The sequence below is a fragment of the Gasterosteus aculeatus genome, chromosome X (genome assembly GCF_964276395.1).
Source record: "Gasterosteus aculeatus chromosome X, fGasAcu3.hap1.1, whole genome shotgun sequence".
In the NCBI taxonomy this organism is placed as follows: Eukaryota; Metazoa; Chordata; class Actinopteri; order Perciformes; family Gasterosteidae; genus Gasterosteus; species Gasterosteus aculeatus.
The window spans coordinates 14,849,741-14,865,636 of NC_135698.1; the positions used below are offsets into that span (position 1 = coordinate 14,849,741).

The following is a 15,896-nucleotide window of genomic DNA, read 5'->3' on the forward strand; positions in this document are numbered from 1 at the left end:
ACTTCCCTAAGCACCCCCCTGAATATGATCGACTCCTAGCTTGCTCTAGGTTCCTTGCAAAAATGCTGCATCTCTATCTATGGTTTTATTCACTCCCTTAATCAGACCTCTCACTTAAGACAGACCTGGGAAAGAGAAATCAGCAATCCAATATCTGACTATCGTTGGGCCCCCACTCTGGCCCTATCCCACTCCTCCTCTATTTGTGCGAGACATGGGCCACTACAATGCAAAGTTTTGTTTTGTGGACACTATACTATAAGAATGACCGCTGCAAAAGGTGCAAACTGTCACCCGCCAACCACACCCATATGTTTTGGTCATGCCCAAAAGTTCTGGGATCAAATTGCCAAAACACTTGGGACCGTACTAGGCACACAACTAGACCCCGTGCCCTTCATAGCTGTATTCGGCACCCAGCCGCCTGGAGTGGTTGATCTGCAGTCAACAGGAAGACGCATCCTGGCCCTCACGACACTCCTAGCTAGACGCCTCATACTACTCAGGTGGCAACACGCTCTCCCGCATTCACGTAACGGTTGGTTGATTGAGATCTTAAACGACGTAAAAGATCAGATTCTCACTTAGAGATTCCAGTGACTCCTTTGAAGAGACTTCAACACCCCCCCTTTTTACTTTTGGTTTTGTTGTTTTTGGGGGATGGGTAGGTGTGTGTGTACACATGTATATATATATTTCTTTAATTTATATGGTGCTGTTTGCCGTTTCACTTTTTTACATTTGTTGTGTTGGTATTGCGGCTGGTTTGAGGATCTTCTGCCTACGTCGTATCCAGCCTACAACTCATCTCTCCTCAGAGCTGTGTGTGTGTTTGTTAGTTACCTACCTCCAAGTGATACCCAACTGAATGTAATATCCTGTTAATCCTCACCCTACTGAGGTAGCAGTGTTCTCCTTTTCATCGGAATACGTTGTAATATCAATAAAACGATTTAAATAAAAGGGATAAAACATGAGCTTTAAAGCTTCCTCCACTGATCATGTGACACGCATCCTCAGAATGTGAAACAAAGACAAATCGGATCTTCAATGCGAGCTCATGCGCTTTTGTTGAAATGTCTCAGAATCAAATAGCTCTCATGAAGAATCCACCAGATTCAGCCAACTAATGTTCCTGTGGATTGGAAGAACCTTATCCTGCGGGGGGGGGGGGGCTTTATTACAGACAATTCAGCTCACTAATTGGGCGTGTAATCCTGTCGACTACTCACACATGGGAATCTGACGCATTTCCCAAATCTCTCTGGTCTTCTGCATGAGGAGTTATTATTGCACCGGCAGGAAGTAGTGGATCTCAATGGGGGGGGGGGGGGGGTGGTGTGTGACAGCAGACGGATGGTCAGAGCGAGAGTTCAGGTAAGTTTCTCAATCACGTAACAGGAAGTACAGTTTTCTTTTTCAGTTCACGTCAGGAGGACGATCCACAACTGGTCAGGTGAGTCGATAATTGCATCGCAATTATAATTGTCCTTGCTGTCATTAGTCTTAATCTTCCTGTTAATCAGTATCCTCCCTCGAGGCCTGAGGGCGAGTCCTTTTAAGTATTTGAAAATACTTAAACTCAGGTTAAGGCGACGTAGGACACAAGCGAGACTCACCGTATAGAAACAGGTTTGTCACGTTTGGTTTATCGTGATCATAACAACTCCTTATCCTGGTAAATCAGAAATGCGGACTTTTTAATTTTATATCCCAATCTTTTATAGCATTTCATTCCATCTGCGCAATAATTCTACACATTCCTGCAGAACTTGCACACTACTTCTACCATACAAAGACATTGCAGGGTTTTATGTGACTCAAAGTCTCTGCACACGGCATTCAGAGCACGGCTGGTTTCTATGTGACTTAATCTACATTCCTGGTTTTTCGGCTCGGTCTCTACTGCGGTTCGGCCTCGACCTCAAACACACGGAATCTCTGGAAGCTTTTGTGTTTTAATTTGCCTCGCAGTGCAATGAGAAGGCTCCCTGCTGGGAGTGGTCGGTGTCATGCTCCTGCAGCACCAGACGGAGAGCATCCACTTTGAACTGAGCGCCAGGCCACGGACGCGCTGCACGAGAAAAAGAAGAAAAAACCCACCAGCGCACGCCACTTATGCATGCCGGCCACCGACGACGGCTTCAACTTCATCCGCTGTGACTCGACGTTTCATCAGAACGCACCGGCAGGTCTTTGTTTCCGTGCGGCACGGAGACGAGTCTCTGCGTGGCATGATGGGGTTGCCATAGTAACCGGTAATGGAAGAGGATAATTAAAAGCCCTAATCCGATCCCGGCGGGGCATGAAGCTGGTCTGGACGACTAAAAGACGGCGGCGGGGGAGGGGCGTGGCAGGGGGTTAGCTTTCTGCCACAAGACTGAAGCACAAGCACCAAAGATAAATATCTAGATTTATATCATCATGTAATTATTCTTTACCCTCAGGGATCATTTTACCTCTTTTCAAGTATAACTGTTGCCAGGCTGCTTGTGCACTCCGTTAGTTGCACAAAGCTCAGTGGAGGTTAAAAATAGAACATTTAAAGGATTTGAAATATTTAGTTAGTTAGCCTCGGGTCAAGTGCAAAGAACTCAACTTCAACCAAGGGGATTAAATAGAATTTAAGTAAAATGAGAAATGCTAAAAGGACGGCATTTCTTTGTGGAATCTGACAGTGTGTTGATTTTCAATGAAGTCGATGTGACAATTCTCCTGATGTTGAATAACAGACAGTTCTTCATTTGGATCTTATACAGACTTCACTAACTGTTGAAACTGGGCATTTAGTGATCAAGTTGTTAAAAAACAAGTTTTTTCATCACTGTACGATATCAGAAAGAAAACATTTGTTTTATTGTTATTTCACAAGCAAAGCGTGACTGCTATCAGCTTTAACCTCGCCTTTGGAAAATGTACTTCAAGGTCAACAACAAGGTCCCTGAGGCACGCCGATAACAGCTCTCACCGCTCCCTGCGGGTCAAAGGTCAGGGAGCAGGACAGCCCATCACTATCGGTGGTTTTTAAAGCCTTTCTCCGACTTATATATATATATATATATATATATATATATTATATATATAAAAACTACAGTCAACATCTGTGTACTATCTCAGTGGTCCCCAACCACCGGGCCGTTTGGTACCGGGCCGCACCACAGAAAGCTTATATATTTTTTTTTATTTTGAAAATTGACCGGATTTTCTCTTAATTATGTGCGCTCGTCCCTCTGACATATTCCCCACGCGTCACCAGGCGTTTTTCTTGTCCTTTTACCGTGCACGGCAGTTTTGCCGACCAGCGAACACAGAGCATGACTACTACCCCCCCCCCCCCCGTCGGACCTTCTCGACCGGTCCGCGAAATATTGTCTGACCTGAAAACGGTCCGTGAGGTAAAAAAGGTTGGGGACCACTGTACTATCTAATAACAAGCAATGTTGCAGTGGAATTAAATATTAGCAGAATATGACCCATTTCCTCTGGCTATCTAATAGTTTGCATAACAATATGGACATTTACAGTAAGTGCTTACATAATTTACATAAAGTCCTTCTGGACCGGCTTCTGGGGAATATTAGTGGAGCAAAATGGTTTCCAGCAGCGACAATGTTCACCTGCGACGGAAAAATGTTGAGAAGTGTATTTTATTTTTTTTATAAATTTTTAAACTGCACTGGCATTAATCTGCAAGCCTTCACCATAGCGTGCTAAAGTAACGACTCAGGATGTAGAAGAAGAGATGACTGTGTAGGCTGCAGAGTCAGAAGCGGACTGCAGTGTCATTCAACAGTGCTGTGTTGACACAAGAGTCCCCTCACTGTGTCAACGTCAGGCCAGGACACAAAAACTGTGTGTGTGTGTGTGTGTGTGTGTGTGTGTGTGTGCGTGTGTGCGTGTGCGCGCGTTTTCCAAAGCACACGTCTGCCGCCATCCGCTGCCGTCGAAGCAGCCAGATAGCAGATAATAGTTTAGGCAAACACATCAGAGGAGGTCGGTGGGGCGCCGAGCAGTTAACCATTTGCGGCTCTGTCAGATGTGCAACCTTTTACTTCCCCGTCATGAGGGAGGGGGGGGGCTCACACACTGCAGCCCAGCTCGTATCACCAACACCTTCTGGATATGCAGATTCACACAGCTGTTAGGTGGTGGCAGGAGGTGGGAAAGCACGTTATTTACATGCACCGCCCGCGTTTAAGGTGAGGAAGCTGTGTGACGACCTCAATAGACTGCCCCACTGCGAGCAGCCCCCCCCCCCCCCCCCGTTAGCTGCAGCCTCCTCACATAAATAAGAGGTGGCAGCTCACTATGCAAACAGCGCTATTTGTGACTGTCTGAGGCCTATTTGAGACGATCTGCTGGCAGTTTGATGATGGAAGTTCAGTTACATCCACATCCACATTTAGAAGCCCTCGTCTGCTTTCAGCTGAGCCCCTTAACTGGACCGATCAGTGGACTGGGGGGCGGGGGGATAAAGACAAAAGGCAGCAGGGCAGAGAACATCATATTTACCCGGATGATGCTATATAATTACATCATCTCATTTATTTTTGCAGGAGCATAGAGGAGGGAGGAAAGCCGTTCCTAGTTGGGATGGCGTGTCCACATGTGGTGCGCGCGTCGCTCTGTGTGCGACTCCTTAAGAGGCCGTGGTGTGGATAACCGAGGTCCTCCCGCCGCGCTGCGGCGGGCCGGGAGTCTATTTCCAGGAGCCGCGCTGAGTCTTAGTGTGTCTATGCTTAGCGTCCTCTCACAGAGGAAGAGCTGCTGTCTACAGCGGCTGGGTTTACAGACTAAAATCACTTAAAACATCATTTCCATATCTAATCATTGGAGATGTGCAGCAGAGAATCAAGCAAAAAAATCTGTGCCACCAGCTTTTCACATGTAGAAATGTTACAATGGTCTTTGGGTCCTTGTAAAGTGAATATTTACGTTTCTGTACATTTCCAGGACATTTTATGGACTGAACAAGGACTTAGGTCCCTGCTGAAGGCTATGAGCACATCACCATGGCTTGATTACAGGATGATATTGAATATGGGGAGGAATGGGGGGGTCCTTAAGCAAAGAAATCTGCTTGTTCCGTTACTAGAAGGTTACCAAAAAGCACCGCTGCTGCTAGTCAAGAGCTCGTACTATAATTCTTCAAGGAACTGGGATGTCATTTGTGTCAAATAAGAAAGCAAAGCAGCAGATCCTCACATGAGACAATAAAGCCAGGTGATTTTACACTCATAAGGAGTCAAAACTGAGGAAACTTGTTTCCTCCCAATGTTTTCACCATTACTCTGCAGCCGTGAGGCCCCTCGCCTGTTTGCACTGTAACCCCCCCCCCCCCACAGCTATTGTCTCCTGTCATCCCCCCTCCACTCTAGGTCACTAAGTAGCAGAGGATATCTCCTCTAATCGTGCAGCTCATTCTAACGAGCTTCTCCTACCAGGGTAACCCCCCCGGCTGGTGAGCCACGACCAGGGGGCTTAAGCCACTAACACCGGTGTCATTACAGAGGTTTAGGGGACCAATTTCATTATTGTCCCCTGACACCATTCAGCTGAGCATCATTAATCAACTTCTCATATGGGGGGGGCGCGAGAGAATTTTCCAATACACTACATGTTATTGCTCGGCAGCTGGAAGTAACCGGGGAACGCAGAGTTGTTACAGCAGATATAAACACAGGCCGGGCCCCTCCCTTGTGCAGGGCCCCTCCCTCCGGCTTTGATGCACACCTTTCAGTCGATAAATGTACTACTGCAGTGAGACGCACGGCAGGCAGGTCCAACAAGTATTCACTCTTCACCAGAGCCCCTCCCCGCAATGTACGTATTTAAAAAAGACTTAACTGGGACGTCCTGCACTGTGCAAACACACGTTCCCCCCACCCCCACTTCAAACACACGTCCAACACCACTTCCAAAATACGCCCACCCCCCACAACAAACACACGTCCAACACCACTTCCAAAATACGTCCACCCCCAATTACAAACATACTTCCCCCCCCCCCCACTTCAAAGACGCGTCCACCCCCACTGCAAACATACATGCACGGTTAACGTTGAAAACGTTTTGAGCTCCTTTGTGGGATTCTGAAAGAACAGAACAGCCTCTGTGGAGATAATCGGTTCAACACCCGAGCTTAACTAACCAACCTCCGAGTGGACCCTCTGCCCCCCCCCCCCCCGCCTGCTCCGTTAACGACCCTGCTTGAAGTGACTACGAAATCTGGGATCAAGAATTATGGATTAAGGTTCACTCAAAGACGAGCTGGACATTCTTTCCCTTGCATTTACATATGAGCTATTTAGTTGACACACGCACCTGGGAGTGAGCATATAGCCAAATATGTTGAGTTTATAAAGCAGCGGAACAAATGAAACCGTCACGCCTTATTTGAACTGGTTGTGCGTGTGTTCGGGGAGACTTGTCAACAGTCGCCATGACAAACTATCCTGGCAGTTGGCAGCAGTTAAAAACACGGCACAGCAAACCCACTAGAGAGCAGGATGTCAAGAGGAGGAGACAAAGCCGTGTGAGCCCCACTGAACTGACTTTTACATTAGTTGTGGAGCCATAAAGCCCTTTAATGAGAAAGAAGAACAGGGCTTTTGGGGGGGAATCAGCCCTGTAATTTTAAACACAAAAACATCCACCTCTTACTGGATGGATGCTGTTTTACTGCAATTTGCACATCCGAAAGACACTTTTTAAATACATATACTTATATTCGTCTTAGACAAGCACATATTTTGTATGTGGATCATGTTGCTTTTGACACATGATAAACTGGCTCTAAAGTCAGTTTTGAGGAAATGTCATTGTTTTGATTCTATATTGCCCAGCTGGCTTAACTCAGCTCAAAATTATCATAAACCAATAACAACTAAATCTTTGATGTTACTTTACACATTAATAGTGAGTGTTATCCACCATTAGTTCCCTATACACAATATAGCAGTAGAGCTTCCATCAGCTTGGATGGAAGCTCAAATCGGTCTCTAAATCTTCTCTCAGACACAGTTGAAGAGACTGTGGTGCAAGTTTTGCTGCCAACGGCAACCAGAGGCTCGGAATTGTTTGCCAATTTCTCGAGACGGTTGCCATTGGCAACCTGGAGGCCCCACACTGTCGAGCCCTGCTAAGATTCAGTCCAGCGCAACGACACTTGACCCACTCGCTATGAGATAGCAATACAAACAGTGATGGACTGTATAGAAAGTATATCTATATATGGAGATTTAAACTAGGACTCAAGACATTTTAAAACGTGGAAATCAGGACGCTCCACAAACATGACGAATCCCTTCAGCGCCCAGGAGCACAGGGGGGCGAGCAGAACACGACACAAATCATCAAATCCTGGATAACAAACGGATACAGAGGAGAGAGACGGGACGAATGCAACAACACGGCACTATTTGTCATAACGGTCTCTGAGTGGCCTTGGGAGAGACAGAAAGGAGGAGGGAGGGGGGGGGGGGAGACTGGTTTCCCATTATGTCACTGTGTCACCTCACCAGCTGGGATGGGAGCGGCCTACTTCAGCACAATAGCACATCAAGTGTGGGTACTAGACAAGAAGACCGATAGAACCGACGGGTCCGAATCGATGGTGCCGGAGCAAAGACTTGTTACTGAACGAGTCCTTTCAGGGAAGCTGCGCGTCAGATAAAGCTCCTCTCCGGTCGATTAGCTGTCTGCAGGACGCTTTGAGCTGAGGAGAGCTGTCTCTCAGATGATATCATCCCTGCTGGTGCGTGCCACAATGAGCCAGAGACGGACTCGTGTGCGCGTGCGTGCGTGTGCATCCCGCCGGGGCCCATCCCTGCAGAGGTGATGACCCGCTAAACAGCCCGAAAATGTGTCACGAAAAGCCGGTGGAACTGGGTCACGAAGAAGCGAGTGCGCGTGTACGTGAGCAGATGTTGCCGTGGACGTGCAGGTGTTTTGCTACGAGGCCCGCGGCGCCGACTGACAGGTGGCGCGATAAAAAAAAAAAACACGACCCCGCTGCGCACCTGGCCGTTTAATTGGTAGAAATGAAGGGAAACGTTGGTGACTTACCTCAGCGCCACGCGCACGGAGCTCTCATCCTGCCCAGAAGTCATGGCTCCTTGTTGTTACAAGATAGTCGACGACAAAAGGGAACAAAAAAGAAAGAAAGCGAGAGGCGGAAAGAACAGTGCGCAGTCTGCGGGTCCGCCGGCCGAGCGAGTGGACCGAACGACGCAACGGCTCACCTCCGCTCCAGCGCCGCCATTTACAAACAAACGCCAACTATTAGCTTAACGGGTTCCGAGAACCGTGATGGGGCAGCGGGGGGGGCGGCGTGGCGCGTCTATGTGCGCCGCATCTCTGCGCAGTTCGCCTCCGGTTCGAGCCCGCATGCGGGCAGACTCTTGCTGCATCTAGGTGAGCCACTGCCGTGCGCGCATATGCTACACGCACCCACACACTCTCTCTCTCTCTCTCGCGCGCGCACGGATGCACTCATGGACCACTGTGCTTCGCAACAAGTTCAACGGACCCGGGGAGGGAGCCGCAATGCGTCGGCAAGCCACGCCCTCTCCGGGCGGAAAAACTGTTGCGAGATGACGTCATTACACGGGTGTCGTATAGGTTTGGGTGAAACGTCAGGAAAATTTTGTAAAAAAGAATAAGTGATTTATGGAATACTTCAAAAATCCCCTGAAACATAATAAATTATCTGATTCATTTAAACAAATTAAATGTGTTTTGTTCATCAATTAACTAGTCTTTTTAATTTTTTTTAAACATGATGCACACATCCTGAAAAAATTCAATGATTTTATTTTATACAAACACTAAGCGAGACCATCATACATCATCGGATTAGCAAACAGTGAGCATTCTTTTCTTTATTGCTTCTAATTCAGTACTCGTTTACCATAGTATCTGTTTATTTCTTACTTAAGTACTTGATGAAAAACTCCTAGTGTTGCAGATGTACCTGCAGGAAAATGTGCTTTGTAATCTGCAGGGTTAGTGGAGTCACAAGTAACTGACTCCCTTAAAAGAACTTTTAGTGCCACCCTGTGGATGCGAACCATCAAGAAACTACGTGAGGCCCGAGGAGGATGGTGAAGATGAAGCCATGGTCCCATGGCTTCATCTTCACCATCCTCCTCGGACTTCCACGACCAATCACAGGTCACTTCACAGATCATAGATCTTCATTGTGTTGTAACACTGTCAGGCACCATGTGTGTATTTATTTATTTCCCAAAGAGCACATTGATAAACAGAAATATAATCAGATGTGGAATGTAACTTTACAGATATTGAGAATTTCTGAAATACAAAATGGAAATCAGCATCAACTTAATGGATTTATTGATTTTGCTTCTCAAATAAATTACTGCTTTCCACCTGTTCTAAGAAGTTAATACAATCAGCAATACTTTCAGCCCTTTTTGGTAACAGCTCAGTAGTAATCAAGTGATCACACTGCTATCATAACAAATGACATAAGAAGGATAAATATTGGCCTTTTTGTTTGTTCCCATATTACAACAAAATATTTCCCCATCAGAATCAGTTCCCCAGATGTCAGTATGTCAAAAGCACGACTAGTTCTTAGTGGCATTAAAAAAAAGAAACAAATAAAACATCAGAGAAATAGCAAGTTCATGCCTGCACTTTTAACAAAAATGTACCAAAGAGCTTTGAATAAGGATCTGTCAGTCTTTGAAATTAAAGTGTGCATTAATCAAAGAGTCTGTGTCATGGTGACTTGGTCCCATTACCTGAGCTGCATAAACAGAGATTAACATTAAGAAAAGGCATATTAATTTTCATTAGCGCATGTTCATTTCATTAGCGTATATTTCTGTAACACGTTCTAACAAGTAAAAACTTTTTTTTTTTTAAAAGATGTGTTGACGTTAACTCAGAAAAGGGACACATTTTAGTCTTTTAAAGTGCAATCTCTCCCACTGTGTAAACAATAGCAACAATATCAGACATGTTAAAAGATTAAACCCATGGTATCCAACAGGAATGTCTTTTGGAAGAGTTGTACGCGACGTACAGATGAGGCAGACATCAAAGTGTTCCTCACAAAGTCAGCGAGGCCACAGTACAAACACATTCCTGCTGGTTGATACACGTTGAAGTCAGAAAGTCGCTCACGAAGAGACTGCTGCCCGGCCTGGAAGTGGTGCAAAGAGCTCTATACTGGAAATATAAAATCTAAAAATGCCACTTAAAGCCATTAAAATCCAAAGAAAACCTCTAATCTGTCTCCGTGGCAGCGTCGTCGTCGTCATCCGAGGGGGGGGGGTTGCTCCCGTTCAACCGGCTGTACTGGACGTGGCGAGTGGACGAGGAGGCCCCACAGGAGCAGAGCTGACCGGTGAACAGGCTCTCCACGTCCTCGAGTTGCAGGCCCTGGGTCTCTGGGAGGCAGCCGTAGACGAAGAGGAGCCCCAACGCCACCAGGCCCGCGTACATGAGGAAGGCCCCTGCAGCGGCGGTTATGTTTGCGTGTGGAAAAACATAGAGAGGAGGAGTTCATATATAATCTTATACATTATGCAGATCCTGTGAAGAGAAGTCATTTCAAGAGAGATTTAAAGACTTCCAAGTTCTTTTTTTCATTGATAAAACTATTGCCAACAAGCTTTTTCAGCATACGTGACCTTGTCTCACCGTAGTATGTCAGGTACTGAGCGATGTGGAGGAAGGTCAGCGACACCAGCACGTTGCAGGTCCAATTGACCCCGGCTGAACAGGCGTTGCCGGTGCTGCGGGCCCACAGCGGGTAGATCTCAGAGTTCACCGTCCAGGGCATGGTGCCCATCCCTAACACACACACACACACACACACACACACACACACACACACACACACACACACACACACACACACACACACACACACACACACACACACACACACACACACACACACACACACACACACACACACACACACACACACACACACACACACAGTTGTTTTGCCGACTGGAGCGTGATCTTTCTGTGCTTGTCAAGAGCAGTAAAAGTGGTGCATTTTTTCTAGACACACGGTCAGTAGCTCAGAACAAATCACAGATACTCAATATGCCAGAGATGAGCAAAGTGGTTTCAGACCAGGCGCAAAGAAGCCGAGGTAGAGGAGGAGGCCCGTGAGGACCACCCAGGAGTAGGACGTGGGGCAGTAGTTGTAGGCCCAGGTGGGGCTGCCCGTCGCCTCCGTCTGGTTGGAACACCTGCATTAAAGAAACAACAACTTCTCTCTACAGGTTTGACTTCTCAATTTATAATATGATCTCGATCAAGGCAGACAAACTCTCGTCTGCTGATGTGTAAGCTGCTCTGTGTGCCCACGTCACATAACTGCTGCACACAGCGGCTTATTCTACCACGTGCTTTGCCGATTACAGGTGCATTTATTTTACTCTCGGTATATTCTTAAAGGAAAAAGGGCCCCACCTCCCCCAGGCGGCGTGATCCGTAGAGGCCTGACCCGCGGGAACGCAGGAGGAGTCAAACACGGCGCTGCCGTTTTCTCGATAACAAAATCCACAATCTGGATCCAACATGCAGAGCTCACAGGACCTGGAGGACAGAACCCAACGTGGAGACTCAGATAGGACAGAGAGAGACAGACAAGCACAAAGACTCTGCCAGAGGAGACAAAGCCTGACTGCAGAGGAAAGGAAAGTGGATATTTGGACACATTGTGAATACAAAGTAAACCTCTAGGTGTCAAGTTTTGCTCTATGTGAATATCATATTATAAGGATGGCTTCAAAAGCCTTTTGGGTATTTTAACATTTGTGTAACAGAAACAGAGATCATGAAAAGATGGGGAGAAAATTGGATCAGAATTGAAGAATACTTGAGTGATTTCCAACATTCCCTCGAATGTTTTTCAACCGCTCCCTGAAAGAGGGGCCCAGACTTGACGGACTCGGCCGAGAGCGAGTGAATATTTGGTGGTGAGTCATGCTCATATTTGAAATGTGAATCACGACTCTGGCTTCTGTCAGTGGGGAGCGTACAAGGAATCTCTCCCTCTACGATTCCACCTGTTGATGTTTAAAATACTGATAAATATTCAGCAATCGAATCGGAAGGGGTTTGAGACGGGCAATATTTGGCCTCAATAAGAAAAGAAGTGATGATTGAAATGGGTGCGGCCCGTTCGCTCACCCGTAGAGCCGGCAGGTGGAGTTTTGAGCGTCGACCGGGTGGAGGGTGGCGGGCGGAGAATACCGGGCGGAAAGCCAAAACCCGACCGCCAGGACAGACAGACTCAGACCGGTGCCTGCGTTGAAGCGGAAGAATAAATCATGAGAAAAAAAATAGATCCTGGAAGACACCTCCCACTGATCAATCAAGCCACTCATATCTGTGGAGGTATACAAATGAGGACACAGACCCAACAGACTGCCCAGGGTCAGCTTCCTGCGGCCCACTCGCTCCACCAGCCACACACCGACCAGCGTGAACACAAAGTTGGTGGCAGAAGTCGCCGCGGACAACCAGATTGCCTGCTTCACATCCTGCACCCCGGCCATCTGCAGAATGGTCGCACTGTAGTACCTGGAAACGAGGGGGGGGGGGTGAGAAACACTAACAGTTGAGCCCTCTCAAGGGAGGTGGGAGGGGGGGGGGTACGAGAGGAGGGGGTTGAACCTACATGACGGTGTTGATCCCAGCCAGCTGCTGGAACATCTGGAGGCCGCAGCCGACGACGAGGGCCCTTCGAGTCGGACCGTGGCCAAAGATCCGCAAAATAACATGGCCTCCTAAAGAAGAGAATTATTTGAGGAACAATAAACTTCGGACCATCAACGTCACTTTGTTGTCACATTTTTCTACATTTTTTTATAATAAAAATCTTATATTATTACATTATATTATATTTATAATATAATATCTCACCTCCGCCCGCCTCCTTCCCCTCCTCCTCGATGCTGGTTCGGATAGTGTCGTACTCCTCGTCAATGCTCCGGCCTCCTCGGATCCGGCTGAGAGCTCGGCGGGCCTGTTGGCTCCGACCCTTTTGGAGGAGCCAACGGGGGCTCTCGGGCAGGAAGAGGAAGCCGACGAACTGCAGCACTGCCGGGATAACAGACAAGCCCAGCATGAACCTGCAGAAGGACCAGAAGGTTGGTAGTGGTGAAAATAAAATACAAAAGAAGATGGTTTTGAAGACTCTCAGGGGTTCAAGACGGCGACGTAGGGAGTAGTGGAGCTGCTTCATCATCGCATTAACCTCCATCGAGCTCCATGTTCAGAGCTCGTCAACGGCACCAATGCTGTCGGCAAACACCATTGAATTTGTTTTTTCCTGAAGGTTTTGCGTTCCGCAATAGTTCATAGTTTTAAAAGTTTAAATACTATTTACAGCCCAGAAGGCAAAGTTATATTTTGACACAGAGAGTCACTGCCACCTAGTGGGCAAAGTACACAACTGCCATATTAATGAAGAATGGTTTTACTTTATTCTATTTACCGCTTTTGTTCCATTATTCTGTTTTTTTTAACGTGTCAATTATGTGTCATCCTTTTTGTTAAATCCTTGTTTGTTAAAAATGTTATTGTATTTTAGGTTGGAGTTTTTAATTTATTGTTTTTATGAATCATGTATTTTATTGTTTTGGGTTTGTGTAAATTGTCTATTGTAATATTACATCACTATATTCAACTCTATTGTTTCTAAATAAATCCACACTGTTCCACTATTACAATTTTTGGTATTGTATAGTTTTTTTTCCGTGGTTTCCAGCTGTGCCGATTTATTTTCAGTCGTCTACCTGAGAGGAGCCGCGGTCACAAAGGCCGAGGTAAACACGACTAAAGCGGAGGCCTGTGGCTAGAAGATTCTCTCAGAAGAAGCGGCGCGCACCTCCAGCCGCCGCGGCTCACGTAGCTGAAGGCGCCGTCGACCACGCTCGCGACGAACTGCCCGCCGGTGATGAAGAGCGAGTTGATGGTGACCAGCTGACCTCTCCTGTGAGGGGGGGACACTTCGGCGATGTAGACAGGAACCGTCATGGAGGCAATGCCTGATGGGAAAACACAAGAAAGGGTTTTTGTTGCGGACAAAACGTAGGTCTGAATACTTGTGAATGTTTCACGTTTCATAAAGTTCCACACAATGTGTTTCTAACCCCCTCCGTTCAGCTGGATGGAAAATACTTTATGGTGAACTCACCTATGCCCAAACCGACCGTGACCCTTCCCACGAGCAGCACCACCTTGTCCGGGGCCAGGCTCATGATGACGCCTCCGATGCTGAAGACCAAGCTGGCCAACAGGATGCAGGCCCTGCGCCCCAGCCACCCGTTCAAGTAGCCTCCACCCAGGGCCGAGAGGGCCGCGGCCCCCACGGTGCTGGAGACCAGCAGCTCCTGCCACAGGGCGCTCAGGTTCATCTCCTTCTTCAGGAGCAGCATGGCCCCGGACACCACCCCGGTGTCATATCCGAAGAGAAATCCCCCCAGGGCAGAGAAGAACGCCAGCACGTAGAGAAAGACCGGCGGGGAGGCGTCTCGGTCCAGAGCATCCCCCGAGGGAGGCCTGATGACACTCCGCTCTCCCTCATCCACTGCTTCCTGTGTCCGGCTGTCCATGGAGATCATGGAACTCACACCGTCTTCATCGTGGCTGCTGGACTTTGGGGAGACCAGGAGTTAAGTTGACGATAAAAACAAAACAAAACATACTCAAAACATGGCAGAGTTGAGCAAAATGTGAGCCCAAACACCTTGAGTTTTCTTTTCAACGGCTGACATCCTGCTAATCACCAAAAGACATGTTTTAAGTCCAGCTCGAGAGAAGAAACATGCAACAGCTATCATGTAACAGGTATCAGCTAAGCTACATGCTAACTAAAACACGTGGCCACAAAGCTCATTTGAGCCTCTGTTCCAATAGTACAGGCGATTTTAATTCCAATCGGGATAGAAGTTTGGCTCAAGTTAAACAGCGCACTTGAATGGCTTCAAACAATACCACTCATAGTGAGCCGCCATGTTTAATGTTTACGTCACGTGACTCCCGGATAAGTCACGTGGACTACTCTGGGGTAAAGCACTGAAAAAGACTGTTGTCACATGACTTGCCATGAAAACCTGCCCCAATTATTAACAACTAACCTCGATCGTCTTCATTTAAAATCACGAATTGTGATTCGGAAAACATGTGTTTGGAGTAATCACTTTACTTGTTTAAAATAGGAAGAAACTGGGATCGGCTCAAGAGCGCAGCACCGAACTCCGTCCAACAATCTAACATTTGTATAAATCCTAATTTATCGGTAAATATTTTGTAAGTTAAAACAGATGTAAAAACCGTGTATTGTTATTTTAAGTAATTCGGCCTCGCGGGGGTGACACATGTTTCATTGTGTGTTTCATGTTTCACAGCCATATGTTTCACATGTTTCACAGCCATATTATTTTAAGTGTTGTATTTTTATTTAGGTAAATTACCTAGCAGACACACACAAACCAACTCAAACCAAAGTGGAGAGTCGCAGCAATCAGTCGATGATGAGGAAATATCAGGTCAAGAACTACACTTCCACGTAGTCGGTAGATGAAATACCAAACGACCAAATCACACATAAAAAGTTAACCAAACAGATGTTGAACGTGCAAAATAAACTCGACCAAACGTCTGTGGTGTCTACCTGTGTGAAGTTTTGTCCGGAGCACCGCAGCAGGAGGTTTTTAGTGTCCTGTTCAACAACCGGGAGGTGTCGGCCGATCACATGATTGAGTTACAGGAAAAGAAGAACACGCCCATTACACGAAATACAATTAATAAACACTAAAAATAGATTTTCACCCCTCGCGTATGTTCACAACAGCTGCTATGTATTCATTTATGGAGACTGAAGCATTTGGGTT

The 15,896-nt window shown here is 46.9% G+C and overlaps 2 protein-coding genes across 14 annotated transcripts in view; both read right to left on the reverse strand.

Annotated features, from left to right (window-relative positions):
• kif21a (kinesin family member 21A) overlaps positions 1-8,710 on the reverse strand; it is a 28,471-nt gene extending 19,761 nt beyond the window's left edge. For all 10 annotated transcript variants that reach the window (XM_078082908.1, XM_040162267.2, XM_078082910.1 and 7 more), the window contains exon 1: positions 8,068-8,710. In XM_078082908.1, the coding sequence (XP_077939034.1) occupies positions 8,068-8,111 (44 nt within the window). In that variant the 5' untranslated portion in view covers positions 8,112-8,710. The remainder of the gene's footprint in view (positions 1-8,067) is intronic.
• Positions 8,711-9,200: 490 nt separating this feature from the next.
• On the reverse strand, positions 9,201-15,859 carry LOC120808921 (proton myo-inositol cotransporter). 4 transcript variants are annotated; one of them, XM_040162268.2, is made up of 11 exons: positions 15,677-15,859; positions 14,198-14,657; positions 13,889-14,048; positions 12,922-13,130; positions 12,677-12,785; positions 12,416-12,579; positions 12,187-12,301; positions 11,464-11,589; positions 11,122-11,240; positions 10,675-10,827; positions 9,201-10,487 (listed from the first exon to the last, which is right to left on the reverse strand). In XM_040162268.2, exons 2-11 carry the CDS (start codon positions 14,622-14,624, stop codon positions 10,258-10,260), a joined length of 1,812 nt encoding a protein of 603 aa, XP_040018202.2. In that variant the 5' UTR covers positions 14,625-14,657; positions 15,677-15,859; the 3' UTR covers positions 9,201-10,257. The 4 variants fall into 4 exon arrangements, with proteins under 4 accessions (XP_040018202.2, XP_040018204.2, XP_040018203.2 ...); XM_040162270.2 differs by having other exon boundaries at positions 14,198-14,652; positions 15,677-15,774; XM_040162269.2 differs by lacking the exon at positions 15,677-15,859 and adding an exon at positions 14,750-15,048.
• Between the last annotated feature and the right edge of the window lie 37 nt (positions 15,860-15,896).

Excerpts from the sequence above, each read along its gene's own strand:
- LOC120808921 (XM_040162268.2), bottom strand. The coding sequence starts at position 14,624 with ATGATCTCCATGGACAGCCGGACACAGGAAGCAGTGGATGAGGGAGAG. Across the intron at positions 13,131-13,888 it reads GTGAGCCGCGGCGGCTGGAG|GTTCATGCTGGGCTTGTCTG; the intron begins GTGCGCGCCGCT and ends GTCCTTCTGCAG. Across the intron at positions 12,302-12,415 it reads GACCCTGGGCAGTCTGTTGG|GCACCGGTCTGAGTCTGTCT; the intron begins GTCTGTGTCCTC and ends GCTTCAACGCAG.